A 13033-nucleotide genomic window follows, 5' to 3' on the forward strand; every position below is an offset into this window, starting at 1 on the left:
ATTGATATGCAGTCATTTCAAGTATATCAGGCTTGATATGAAGCAGCAACACGTTAGACTGCGCAGTCACAGTGCAGTTCCACAGGGCGGTCCTGGGGGGCTGCTTCCTGGCTAGCTGGTGGGCTGTCAGTGATGGGAGAGTGGGTAGAGTGTTCAGCATCCTGATTGCTTGGTGGATGAAGCTACTTGCAAGTCTGGTGGTGCGGGAGCGGAGGCTCCTGTACCTCTTTCCAGAGGGCAGGAGGCTGAACAGTTCGTGTGCAGGGTGGGTTGTGTCCTTGACAATCATTAGTGCTTTGCGGGTGGTGTAAATGTCCTGCAGGGAGGGGAGTGGTGCTCCAATGATCCTCTTAGCTGTGTTAACAATGCGCTGGAGGGTCTTCCTGTTCTGATCTGTGCAGCTTCCACCCCACACTGTGATGCAGCTGGACACAATGCTCTCGATGGTCCCTCTGTAGAATGTGGTCATGACGGGAGGCGTGGCACTTGCCTTCTTCAATTTGCGCAAGAAGTAGAGGCGCTGCTGGGCTTTCTTCGCCAGTGATGCTGTGTTGGTGGTCCAGGAGAGGTCGTTGCTGATGTGCACCCCCAGGAATTTTGTGCTGCTCACTCTCTCCACAGCATCTCCGTCGATGGACAGTGGTGGCAGTTGTTTGTGGCCTCTCTGAAAGTTGACAACAATCTCCTTGGTCTTGCTGACATTCAGCAGGAGGTTGTTGTCTTTGCACCATTTAGCCAGCAGGTCTACTTCTTCTCTGTAGTGAGCCTCATCGCCCTTAATGATGAGGCCCACCAGTGTTGTGTCGTCCACAAACTTCACCAGATGGTTGGAGCTGTGAGTGGTTGTACAGTCATGTGTTAGCAGTGTGAAGAGCAGGGGGCTGAGCACACACCCTTGCGGGGCCCCCGTGCTCAGGGTCAGAGTGCTTGAGGTGTTGTTCCTGACACGTACTGCTTGTGGTCTCTGCAACCGAAAAAACTGTTCAGGTCATTGAGCATTGAGCATTTTCCAATACTATGTAAAATAGATATTAATTTTAAGATTGATGAAATGTATGCTCATCATAGATGGTGTTTTAAGAAAGCAATATGGGATTAATGAAGATGAATTAAATGAAATACATAAAGAAACAGATCAGAGTATTGATGAAATTAATCATAACTTAAGTATGTGTACTGTTGTAGCAGCAAGCCAGAGTAACAATATGAGCCAAAAGGGAAAAACTAATGTCCCATGGTGGAATGAGGAGTGTTCAGGAGCTATAGAGCATCACAGTCCCGCCCACAGGAGTTTCCGGAAGTAAGAATTCAATGCAATTTCTCCATTGACAATTCAGGTATAAGCCATAAAAACTTAACTGCACATGGTAGACTCAAAACCAGCTACGGCTGTACTAAGCGATTGTGTATGCTCATATAGACACCAAAAGTTCACGGGGCACTCACCTCGTTTTGAGATAAATGTCTTTTATTCGCGATGTCTTGGATAAGTACTTCATTACCCACAATCCTGAACAATCCCACAGTGATGCCTCTGATTGGTGGAAAGGCCGTTATGATCATAGTTTAAAACTCTTTAGCGAAAATTATTGACAAAGATGGCGGAGTCTTACTGCATAAGGCGAAAATCTTTATGTGAATAAAAACTTTCTAGACGAACATTGGTACTTGTATCAACAAGGATTGTGGGTTATATATCACACGAACTTAGTCAGGGCCAATACACCATCAAATAGGACACTGTAAATGCTAGTTTAAACACTTAACTTTTCAGGTAGCCGATAGGCTAATCATTAGCCTTTCAGACATTTAGAATGTCATTATAATGCTGCTAACATTAGCCTACATGCTGCAACACAGGTATGACATATATTATGTTTTAGTGACCTTGTTGTTTCTATGAACATGAATTGTTGTTTATGGGAAACAACAACTTAGTCGAGGCATAAAAAGCCCTGTATATCCTCATTAAGTACTTAAACTTTTGAACTAGCTAGCTGATAGCACAAGCTGGATGCTACCACCGGCTAGAAACTGCAGTACCTGCTAAAATGGTTAGCAAACCATCCATGCCCCCGTGAATATTTCACTGTTTCAAGGACGAAATCAAGAGTGTCCAAAGGGGTGAAAGCCACTTCAAATCGGGTCACATTATTGACTGCTGTGTGTCCGAGGGTCAGCTTGTGGGTTTTGTAAGGGCCAGCATGAGGGACAAGACCTAAAGTTGTGTGGCGAGTTTTGCAGGGAGGTTGGTAATGCTAGATCTACATTAGCTAGTTAACATTAGCTAGGCTACTGTAGCCTTCATACTGTACGAGTCATATCATTAATCATTCACCTAGAAATACTTCTTCGTACATTTAATGAACATTTTGTGTAATAATTCACAGCAAGTTAATAAACTGAATATGGTGGTCCAAGAGCGGTCCATGCAACATGAAAAATTATATTAAAAATTCACAGACGACATATGTTCACATTCATGGCACAAATCAAACGGGACCAGAAAATAATTATTTTCTCACATTCACTTGCATTGACGATTTTTCAATTTAGAGGTCCAGCGGAAAGGGCGGGACTTACCAGCTCTATTAAGAACAGAAATAGAGCTTTTAAAATATTGCGCAGAACACTTACAATGGATAATCTTATGGACTATCAAAGAAAAAATGCTTTGGCTAGGAAAGTTATCAAAGAAGCAAAAAAAAGAATCTTGGAGACAATTTTGCACTCTAAAAAATGCTGGGTTATTTTTTCAACCCAAACGCTGGGTTGAGGCTGTTGGGTCATTTTGTTTGGTTGTTTTTACTCATATTGGGTCATTTCTGTAACCCAGCTTGCTGGGTTGATAGTTTATCACTGCTGGGTTGATAGTTTAGGGCTGTGCTCCCTCCTGTCCCCCACCTGATGTGGTAAAACATTACCCAGCACCAGTGTGACTTCAACACAGCTGCATAGTTATTTGAAGGTTGAGAAAAAAAATCGTCAGGCAGGCAGGCAGGCATATTCTTTCAACCGTCCAGTCCAGCAGCTGTCAACATGATTTTGGAAGGTATGTATGTATCTGCGTTTATTTGGGGGCCAAGCAGCGAAGCTGCAGGGCAACCCTTAGTGATTCTATCTTTTCTTCCCTATTATTATTACGCTTCCGCCATTGAAGTCTATGGCAGCCTATAGAACCGACTGGTGAAAAGTTGTGAAATTTGGCACACTGATTGGGGACAGGCCAATAATTAATTGCACCAAGTTTCATGCCGGCACCTCCAGCGCTCTAGCGCCACCAACAGGCCAAAGTTGGACGTGCGTTCACGCACGTAACTTTTGACTCGTATGCCCAATTGCCAAAAATGAGTTCAACGCACCCTATGATGTCAATTTCCGCCATGATGGATTTTCCGCCATTTTGGATTTTGTCAAAAACCTTTAAAAAGTTTCACGCCTCACATAGTTTGTCCGATTTTCACGAAACTTAGCACATAACACCTTCAGACCAAGCCGCACAAAAGTTATCGATTTTCATCTTCGGAACTAAAACTGTTTGCCCGTAACAGCAAGTCTTGATATAAAGTTCTGTAGGCTAACAGTGATTAAAAAATGCACTCTTTTTTTCTTTGATTGACAGGGCTGACCCCCAAAACGAACTTTGGAATCTGCCTGCCTTCATGGAAGTATCACATGCATTTTATACTATGCTATCTATTCAAAAATAAAGAAAACTATCAAATAAATAATTATGTCGAACTGTTTTATTTCATTACATGGCTTTTGATGGTCATTTAATATAGACTGTCTACATCAGGCCTAAAGCTGTTAACAGAAGGTGTGACTTTCAAGTAAGTAAATACAAACTTTGAGTTATTAAAAGTTTGTACAAGCAGATTATTTTAAAAATCAACCAGTAGTTTTTGGGGATTTGGTTACATAACCCAAACATTATGTAACTTGCAAACATCATTGACATTACAGAAAATGCAACACTACGACATGCACATGAATACTACATACGACAAACAGACGTACATTACATAAACACATACTGTAACTTAACAAGACATCACATTGACTTGGCTTCCACAAACATAACACAACATAACATTAATAACAGAAAGGCTAAGGATGCTTTGCGTCCAGGATGATTACAGATATGATTATCAGGGATGAAATTGATGACCGGAATGAAAAGAAGGGTCGATGGGGGGGGGGGGGGGGGGGGGGGTGCGGATGGTAGCTCTACGAGTGTGAATGAGGTGGTGTTGGGATGGGGGTGGGGATGGGGGGTGAGGGGTAGTGAGTATGTGAGGATGTATGTGTGTGTGTGTGTGTGTGTGCGCATATGTATAAGGCTGGCTTGCTGTTGGGCCAGGAGGAGAGAAGCTGGAACATAGAGAGGGAGGGTTTCAGAGGAGAGGAGTTGTAATTATTCTATTAATGATAAGTATAATAATAGGAATAACTGATTGCCTGGTTGATTGCCTGACTGATTGCCAACCTGGGCACCCATTATGTAACTTTAACTAAACAGTTGTGTCAACATAACCCAACATATTGGTTAAATTTCAACCCAGTTGCTGGGTTAAATTTAGTAACCCAATTTGCTTGGTTAAGATAACCCAATGCTGTGTTGGACCCCATTTTACTCAGCGGCTGGGTGGAAAACAACCCAGTTTGGGTTGTTTTCAACCCAGCATTTTTTAGAGTGTGTTCAACAATTGGAAAAGAAACTACACTGAATGAAATGTGGATGATGCTAAAAAGATTATAGGTAAATATAACCCCCCATGTTCCTATATTACTTGAAGGACAAAATGAAGCAATTTCAGATATGGAGAAAGCCAATTTACTTGGATTCAAATTTGCAGAAATTCACAAAGGTAATCATATTGACTGTTTTAAGAAAAGAAAGGAAGAGATACTAAAATGCAGATTCCACCGTCTGTTTTGGGCATCACCCCTGTGAATCAAAGAAAAAAAAAAAGAGTGCATTAATCACTGTTATTTACAGAACTTTATATCAAGATTTCATGAACCATTATCATTGAATGATGTTGACAAACATTAAAAATCCACCAGGAGAAAAAATATTAGCGCAACACACTCGGAAACCATGACCACCTATGGAGTTGTTATAATAACTTGTAGCTTCTAGTTCTAGATGCTAACGTTACCGGGTGACTGTCTGATGTTACAACCAGAGCCCGTCTTCTCTGCTACAACCAAAAACACCCAAAAACGTTAAGTTACATGGCTATAATATGAAGCTACCCTGAATGAATTAATAAGATGTTGTTTGCCATTATTATTACCGTACGTGTGGCTTGTGAAGAGACTAACATTACTTCAACTGTGTTGGCTTATATTAGCTGACAAACGTTAGCTGCAACCATAGTCTAGGCTACAACCACCACGAAGCATATTTAATTAGCATTGATGCTAGCTATATGGTCTGCTAATGTTAACCAGCTTGGTATGCTCATTTTAGTTCGTTGTAAAAGTTCGTTTTGTTTCTGTCAGCAGTTCATACCCAGTGAACAAAGAACTATGTTTTTATGAGTCTGTCTTTGTGTATATTTAACATGAACAGTAATTGTAAGTTAATGTTAGCTAACGTTAGTTAGCATGAATGACACAATTGTTAACCTGTTTGAGGCTGAACGAAATTGGCAGGCAGAATATCCATTCATATCATGAAGGGTAGCTTCTACATCTCTGGGTGGACTTTTAAAATCCGTCTGGATAAAACATTTAAAAAAAAAGTTAAAGATACATACCTTACGAAATCGCCTGATTTCCATTGCATGCCGACAGCTGGTGGACTGGACGGTTGGAAGAATAACGATGTTTTTTCGAACTCTCAAATAACTATGCAGCTGTGTTAAAGTCACCCAGGTGCTGGGTAGTGTACTCCACGTCAGGTGGGAGAGAGGAGGGGCGCTGTCCTAAACTATCAACCCAACAAGCTGGGTTACAGAAAATAACCCAACATGAGTAAAAACAACCCCACAAAATGCCCTGACAGCCTCAACCCAGCGTTTGGGTTGAGAAAATAACCCAGTATTTTTTAGAGTGCATTCTTCCATTTCCCAAGCCAGGAAAGGATTCTAGCAATCCAGAGAATTACAGACCTATTGCTTTATCATCACATTTAGGAAAACTAATGGAAAAGATGGTAGTGGCACGGTTAAATTATTTTCTTGTATATAAATGTCCATTTAAAAAATATCAAACAGGGTTAAGGAAAAGCAAATCAACTACTGATGCTCTAGTAAAGCTCAGCAATGAAATAGAGAAGACACTAATTATGAAAGAAGTCATGGTGGCAGTGTTTTTAGATATTGAAAAAGCGTATGACACTATGTGGAGAGAGGGTCTATTAATTAAGTTAGATAAAATGGGAATCAGTGTATAATCAATGTATAATTATATATACTTCCTGTCACAACGAGTTGGTAAAGTAAAGAGTGGTGGAAAGTGGAATTCCTCAAGGGAGTGTTATTAGTCCCATATTCAATATTATGGTTATGGTAAAAAAATTGGGGAAAGAAATGAAGGGCTGTTGTATGCCGATGATGCTGTCATATGGAAAAGGAGACGCAACATAGGATACATAACCACAGCTATTCAAAAGGACATACAAGTGTTAGAACAATGGGGTATTGATTGGGGATTTAAATTCTCCATTCCTAAAACAAAAGTCATGTTCTTTACCAGAAAGAAGATAATTTGATATCTTTCTGGGAAAGATATAAAATTATGCTGTACAAACAATCAGTAGAAAGGGAGAAGAAATTTAAATATTTGAGGATGTGGTTAGGCTAGATGAAAGACTTCATATAGAACATGTTGAAACAAAATGTAAAAAGGTTTTAAATCTAATGAGGATGATCACTGGACAGTGTTGGGGAGCAGATAAACAGTTTTTGATGTACATTTATAAAGCTTTAATAAGATCTAATATAGACTATGGATGTGTTGTTTATAGCTCAGCATGCAAGACTTCTCTAAGGAAACTTGAGAGAATTCAATTCAAAGCGATAATAATTGCATTAGGAGCTATTAAAACAACCCCCACAAGTGCATATGAGTCTCCATTCAGTTTAATTAGGGTATATTAAATCGTCCCTAACATACTGGGTTAGGCTGATGGGAAGTGTCCAGCAATAATCAGCAATCAGTTCCTAAAGATTGCTGGGATTTCCGAAAAGAATCAAAAGGGTTTGGTTGGAACATCAACAGTATATCAGAACAATATGGAATTAAAGTTCATTTAAGTTCACTAACTTCATTTCTTTCCCAAAATTTTTCAAATAGGCTATATCATGAGTGCAGAATGAATGGGAGTCAATGGAGCTAAATTGGTCTCTTTCACCTGATTGTCGTTGACAAATTTCAGATTTGATTGTAGTTTGTATAACTTCAACATGGGTTATAAGTCAAAAGTTAAATGAACGAGTACTTATGTCCTTTTGATTTCTTACAGGTTGGGTCGTTGCCCATAACACGCTAGCATTGTGCTAATGAATGACGTCATTGACACGTTTGAAAGGCTTTTTAGAACAATTAAGTGACTTTAAAAAATATAATACTCAACCAAGTGTATTTTCTTTGCCTCCCCTTTCGAATACAATATTCAAATTACTTGAAAAAAAAGTATAACCCGAGAAAAGTGGATTTTGAGGGGTACAGCTCCTGCAACCAGTTCAGAAACCGGAAGTTTTCCGAGAGTGGCAGTTCTCCCTTTATTAGACATTCTCTAATGTGACCATATGTGACCATAGACAGTATGTGACTGACTACGTTGGGATTCTTTACACATCCAATGCAGTAGGTGGCAGTGTTTGTTTAAGCAAAACGAAATGTGTCATTGACGAAGAAATAAGGCTCTGGGAAGGGGCCAGTGTCTGGAAGTTACCTTACAGATAGAGAGCACACACAGACAGTTTATAAGTATATTTAGAATGTACCACGTACGTTTGATGTGTGGGTTGCGTAGCTTTTCGCAATATAAATCACAGTTGCTTTCCAATTATGTTTGTGCACAGGTAAGTCAGAATGTATGGAATCGCACTACCTCTGCAGCGTTCAAGCGCATGTTCGTTACCGTTTCAAGGAATGCACATCAACGCCTGCTTCTGACCGAAGGCCTACAAAGGTCGATTACAAGTACAGAAAGAAATAAGGTATGAAGACAGCGTCCTTGACTGATGCTTTGTGTTATCTCGCATTGCCACGAGCTTTTCTGCTGCATGATTGGCTGGAGATAAATGAAACGGTAGCCTAGCCAAGCCAGCCTCTTTGTTTTCAAACAGGTGTGAAGTTGATTATGTTCTGCTTTTTTTAAATTATTATTATTAGATATCACAACAAAACACAGTGAGGTATGCATCTGCCGCAAGACCTTCTGAAGATGGACGACTTGTCTACTCAGGGGAAATCTCCAAGTCTGTCCTTGGTTGGTATATCCTTACATTATTATGTCACTCATGAAATGTCCACATAGCTTTTAGCTCTGGGAAATAGAAAAGTCATACACTCAGTTTGGTCAGAGTAATCTATAGAGCACTTTGGTCATAATGTATTTCTCTGTCGACAGGTGTGAAGTTTTTTTCCTACTCCTGCAGCATGTTCAGTATCTGTGTCATGCCATATGTGTTGATGAAGACCGGCCTTGGTGTTCAGAGTTTGCCCTTACAGGTGGCATTCTGTGGAGTCGTCGGTTTTTTCACCTTCATCACCCCTGTTCTCCTTCACTTGGTCACAAAAGGCTACGTTGTGCGCCTGTATCACAATGAGGGAACAGATTTGTATACAGCCGTCACATACAATGTTCTACTAGCAGAGAAAAAGACTGTGTTTCATCAGAGTGACGTAAAGGTACCGGAAATCAGCAAGATGTTCACCACTTTCTATGCAAAGAACCACTCCATGCTCGTGAACCCTGATTCCTTCACTTTGCCTCATGATTACAACCACCTAATGGGCTATGACCAACCTTTCACATTTGAAGTGGATGACCACAAACCAGATAAAAAATAGACCAAATGTTCAAAACTACAACATGTGTCCCCTTCAGGATGTAGTCATACATTAAAGTTGAAGTTGAATACATTGTTTTAATATGGGTAATTCATGACTAAAAGAAGGACTGTATAGTCAAGGCTGAAGAACTTTACTTTTCTGCACTTTAACAGTGTACCTTTTGCATTTGGCACAGCCTTCATTAAAAGAATCAATGGCCTCTCTTTTCTCCACCAGTCAAATATTGGTGCTTAAAGACTTGGACTAGGTTTTTAACTAAAGGACAATTCAAACTACACCTGTTTCTGCTGTTGCTGACAGACAAGTAACTAAGGTATGACAGAAAAAGGAGGATGTACCCAGTCCATTTCCAGGAACCACAAAATTGGTATCTTACATCTATTAAAGTTAAATACCATAGCTGCAATATTGTTTTGAGGATGCTTTCACTGCTTTGAATCACATTTTTGTAAAGAGTTGGCTATGAAGTTATCTTATGCTGTAGCCTACGTGTTTGACTTCTGGGATGCATGGAATAAAATTGTTTATTAGGTTGTTGTTAACATGGTTTAGTTGTTGAATATCTACATGAGGTTTGCATGTCATGAAAAAGGAAAAAAAAAACATGTTTAATAGAGGAAGTGACCCTCTGACTTCCTCTCTGAAAAATACCCACACTTCCCTTTTGGCACAAATGTCATATGTAACAATAGGTCTTTTCAGACATATGGAGGATGTTTGGAATCCAAAACACTGCACAAGTTAAGTCATAATTTGTTCACACTATGTGCACTATGTTACGAAAGGTGGCCATCTTGGTCTCATGTATCGCTTATGTTTTTGGAAAGAAGTTGTTATGCTCTTCAGACTCTGTCACAATCTGGTATACCTATGAGGGTAAGTTAATTATCTGGTTATTACTTGACATTGATGCTTTGCCTGTATATCTTAGACCTTTGTCTGTGGGTTGACTGAATATTGTATGAAGTGTAGAGGAATACTGAGATTAATTGTTTTTTCAGGATCAGGAATTTAGTAGACAGGGATGGATAAAAATACATAAAAATGTATTTTAAAATAAATTGCCAAATACCTTCATTTTTAAATGTATTAGTATAATACAAAATACAGCTGCCATGCCATGTATCAAAATAAAATAGGCCTACTGTATTTTTGTAGTTTGAAAATGCTCAGAATACTTTTTTCAAAAGAAGCCTGATAACCCTTTGCAAAACTAAATCTCAAAATTTCATTAAGGCTACATTTATACCAAAACGATTCAAAGTTCTACTAAAACAGGCAAACTTGTGTTTGAGCAAGTAACTGGATTGAGTGAGTGTGGGGAAGGGAGTGTATCTATGTGTGTCCATGGCCTTCACTGCAGGGGGCTTTTTAGCTTGATACCTTTTGAGCACAACCAACTTTTTGAAATGTCTGCCATCTAGATGTCGTCGATGAAGCCTGTTGATCAATCTAGCAAAATAAGGTGCTCTACTGGAGTAGAGCATGTGAGGATGGTGGTAAATTGTTGCCACATGGCAACAGTGTGCAATGTGGAAAATGTAAAATCCATTTTTTCTTTTAAAAAGTATTTTTATTCCATTAAAAGAAAGTGAAGGATCACTGCACACTGGTGGATTTTCTTTGCTGTTTTTTTTCCAGTGAACAACGTGTTTCGCCAATGCTTCATCAGGTTCACTCTTAATCGTAATTAAAAGTATTTTTAATCCATTACAAGTCTTAAAATATGAACTTGGCTTGAATAGGTTTAAAACTATCAGAGCATGGCTTATGCTCTGATAGTTTTAAACCTATTCAACTGTATTTTGGGTGATATCATATTGTCGTGTAATTCGCCTTGGAAGAGAAATAGTATTCCTGAAGAGACGTAAAGTAATTGTTATCTTTGGATCAGGTAACCTCAAGCACCTTTTTGTGACCACCATCCTCACAAAGTATATATTTGGTGTCAGATATGATAATCTGGAAATCAAATCTTTTTTACAAGAACTTTGAGGCTGACACTGCAAAAAGCAAACAAGAACCTGATCAATCAAATACATTTACTATATTTGATTTAGTGCATCTGAATGTGTCCTCATATTTCAGTGACTGAAAATGAAATGCATCCAAATTATTGAATATTTTTTCTTTATCTACAGGAGAGTTCATGGATGCTTTTTTGAGTGTATCACCGTGTTTATTAGGACAGAATGAATATCATGTGACATTATCAGGAATCTTAAGTGAGATTAATCTTTCTTTTCAAATACACATATTTTTTCCCCTATAAATACACTCACTTTGAGTTCACAAATTTTTGCAAGGCTTTATCCCATTGACAGCTATATTTTAATGCTCTTGCTGTTTGCAGTGAGTCCTGTGAGTTCTATTGGAGCGACTGTGTCTGTGTGGTCTAAAGGTGTAAAGTGGTTTGAGGTCCATCACAGGACAGAGCCCTGTGAATACTTCAAAATATGCCAGCTCATCAAAGGGGGTAGGTGTAGTCTAGTGTTTCCCAACCTTTTTTCCTTGAAGGCCCCCTTGCCTGTGTCTAAGACATGGCCTCCTACCCGCATACACACACAAAAAGTATAAAGTGATTAATTACAAACTTATAAGGTCAGAGGTAATAAATAGCTACATGAATTTAAATGTGGAACAAAAATATGTTTTAATTTGGATTATAGAGAATTTTGATTATCCAATCGGGTGTGTTATTGGGATTTTATACATTTAATGTGCGCAAATATAATTGTGGTAACCTTACAACGTCAGCCCTGGCAACATTGTGCGGACCCCCTGCAATCTCTGGTGACCCCTAGTGGGGTCCGTGGACCCCAGGTTGAGATCCACTGGTCTAGATGAACAGGATGCATGATGAAACATGATGAAAAACTCACATATGTTGTTGTTGTAACAGGAGCTACCTCATATTTGCAATGAGAAAATCTAAGTCACATCTAATAAAAACTAAATTATGTGTAAAAGTTTAGTGTTGACACTGGAATGTTAGTTTTAACAACACACTCGCTTCCCTTGTTCCAGCACCAAGGCATTAAAGATTTGTTACAGTTGTTAAACTTGAATGAATATTGAATGAATAATGTCAACTTTTTAATGTTTCCTTATATCCTCAGAGTCTTTCCGTGACACAATTCCTTTATACACCAAATCATTCCATCAACAACTAACTCCAGTAAGTATCCGGTAAAATATAGGCTACCAAAATACACCGAGCAGATTAAAGAAGTTTTGACTCTTGTCTTTTTTGCCCCATAGGGGACCTACTTGGTTTTTGTGAAGTTGTTTCGTCCAGAAACTTTTCTCCAGTTGAATATCACAATGGACATAAAAGAAAAATAGTCTACAGCCCTTGTGCCATCTCTATTGAATTTCCCCTTGGGGATCCATAAAGTATCTATCTATCTATCTATCTATCTATCTATTCACCATCTATCTATTCACCATCTATCTATTCACCATCATCCATCACTAAAAAGAGAAATGGAGTAATTAGCACAGCATTTAAAATCCACACCTAGGCTATCCTTTTTAATGTTAATTTTTGAATCAGTCACTGTGACAAGATTGAAGAACAATATGAGTTATAAGCAATTCTCCAGATAAAGAGACCTCTTGCTGAGTTCTGTCTTTGTATGTTAGATAATAGCCATATTTATTTGATCTGATTTATTTTCCTTCACAAATAATTGAAGTTTTCCTCGATTGTTTTGATCTGCTTAAAGAAACTGGTATCCACTTGACTTGGTCTTCATTAACACCTTCTTTGCACAGCATAAGTCACACCCTTTTGTAAAACAGTTAACAGATGTCATTCAAAGACCCCAAACTGTCTCACTTCAAACTCACTCAAATGAAAAATCTACACACACACACACACACACACACACACACACACACACACACTAAAGGTAACAAAACCTTAAATTAAGTAGCCTATGGTAACCTATACCAGCAAATTTCGGAATGAATCGAGTCGAGTCGGCGTTTCTTT

General features: G+C 38.9%; 1 protein-coding gene across 4 annotated transcripts; it reads left to right on the top strand.

Annotated features, from left to right (window-relative positions):
* Positions 1 to 7873: 7873 nt before the first annotated feature.
* On the top strand, positions 7874 to 12782 carry LOC121706390. 4 transcript variants are annotated; one of them, XR_006031038.1, is made up of 7 exons: positions 7874 to 8177; positions 8353 to 8449; positions 8591 to 9912; positions 11178 to 11261; positions 11390 to 11512; positions 12156 to 12214; positions 12298 to 12782. XR_006031038.1 is itself a non-coding variant. In XM_042088094.1 (4 exons), the coding sequence occupies exons 1-4, from the start codon at positions 9801 to 9803 to the stop codon at positions 12379 to 12381; spliced, it is 378 nt and encodes a 125-aa protein (XP_041944028.1). In that variant the 5' UTR covers positions 9030 to 9800; the 3' UTR covers positions 12382 to 12782. The 4 variants fall into 4 exon arrangements, 1 of the variants encoding a protein (XP_041944028.1); XR_006031040.1 differs by lacking the exon at positions 11178 to 11261; XR_006031041.1 differs by lacking the exons at positions 11178 to 11261; positions 11390 to 11512.
* The last annotated feature ends 251 nt before the right edge of the window (positions 12783 to 13033 follow it).

The sequence above is a fragment of the Alosa sapidissima genome, chromosome 1 (assembly GCF_018492685.1).
Source record: "Alosa sapidissima isolate fAloSap1 chromosome 1, fAloSap1.pri, whole genome shotgun sequence".
NCBI classification, from domain to species: domain Eukaryota; kingdom Metazoa; phylum Chordata; class Actinopteri; order Clupeiformes; family Clupeidae; genus Alosa; species Alosa sapidissima.

What these genes read in the sequence shown, in the direction of transcription:
- LOC121706390 (XM_042088094.1), top strand. Translation starts at nt 9,801, where the DNA reads ATGTGCACTATGTTACGAAAGGTGGCCATCTTGGTCTCATGTATCGCT. An exon ending in ATGCCAGCTCATCAAAGGGG is followed by an intron (nt 11,513 to 12,155) that starts GTAGGTGTAGTC and finishes TTATATCCTCAG; the next exon opens with AGTCTTTCCGTGACACAATT. An exon ending in TCCATCAACAACTAACTCCA is followed by an intron (nt 12,215 to 12,297) that starts GTAAGTATCCGG and finishes TTTGCCCCATAG; the next exon opens with GGGACCTACTTGGTTTTTGT.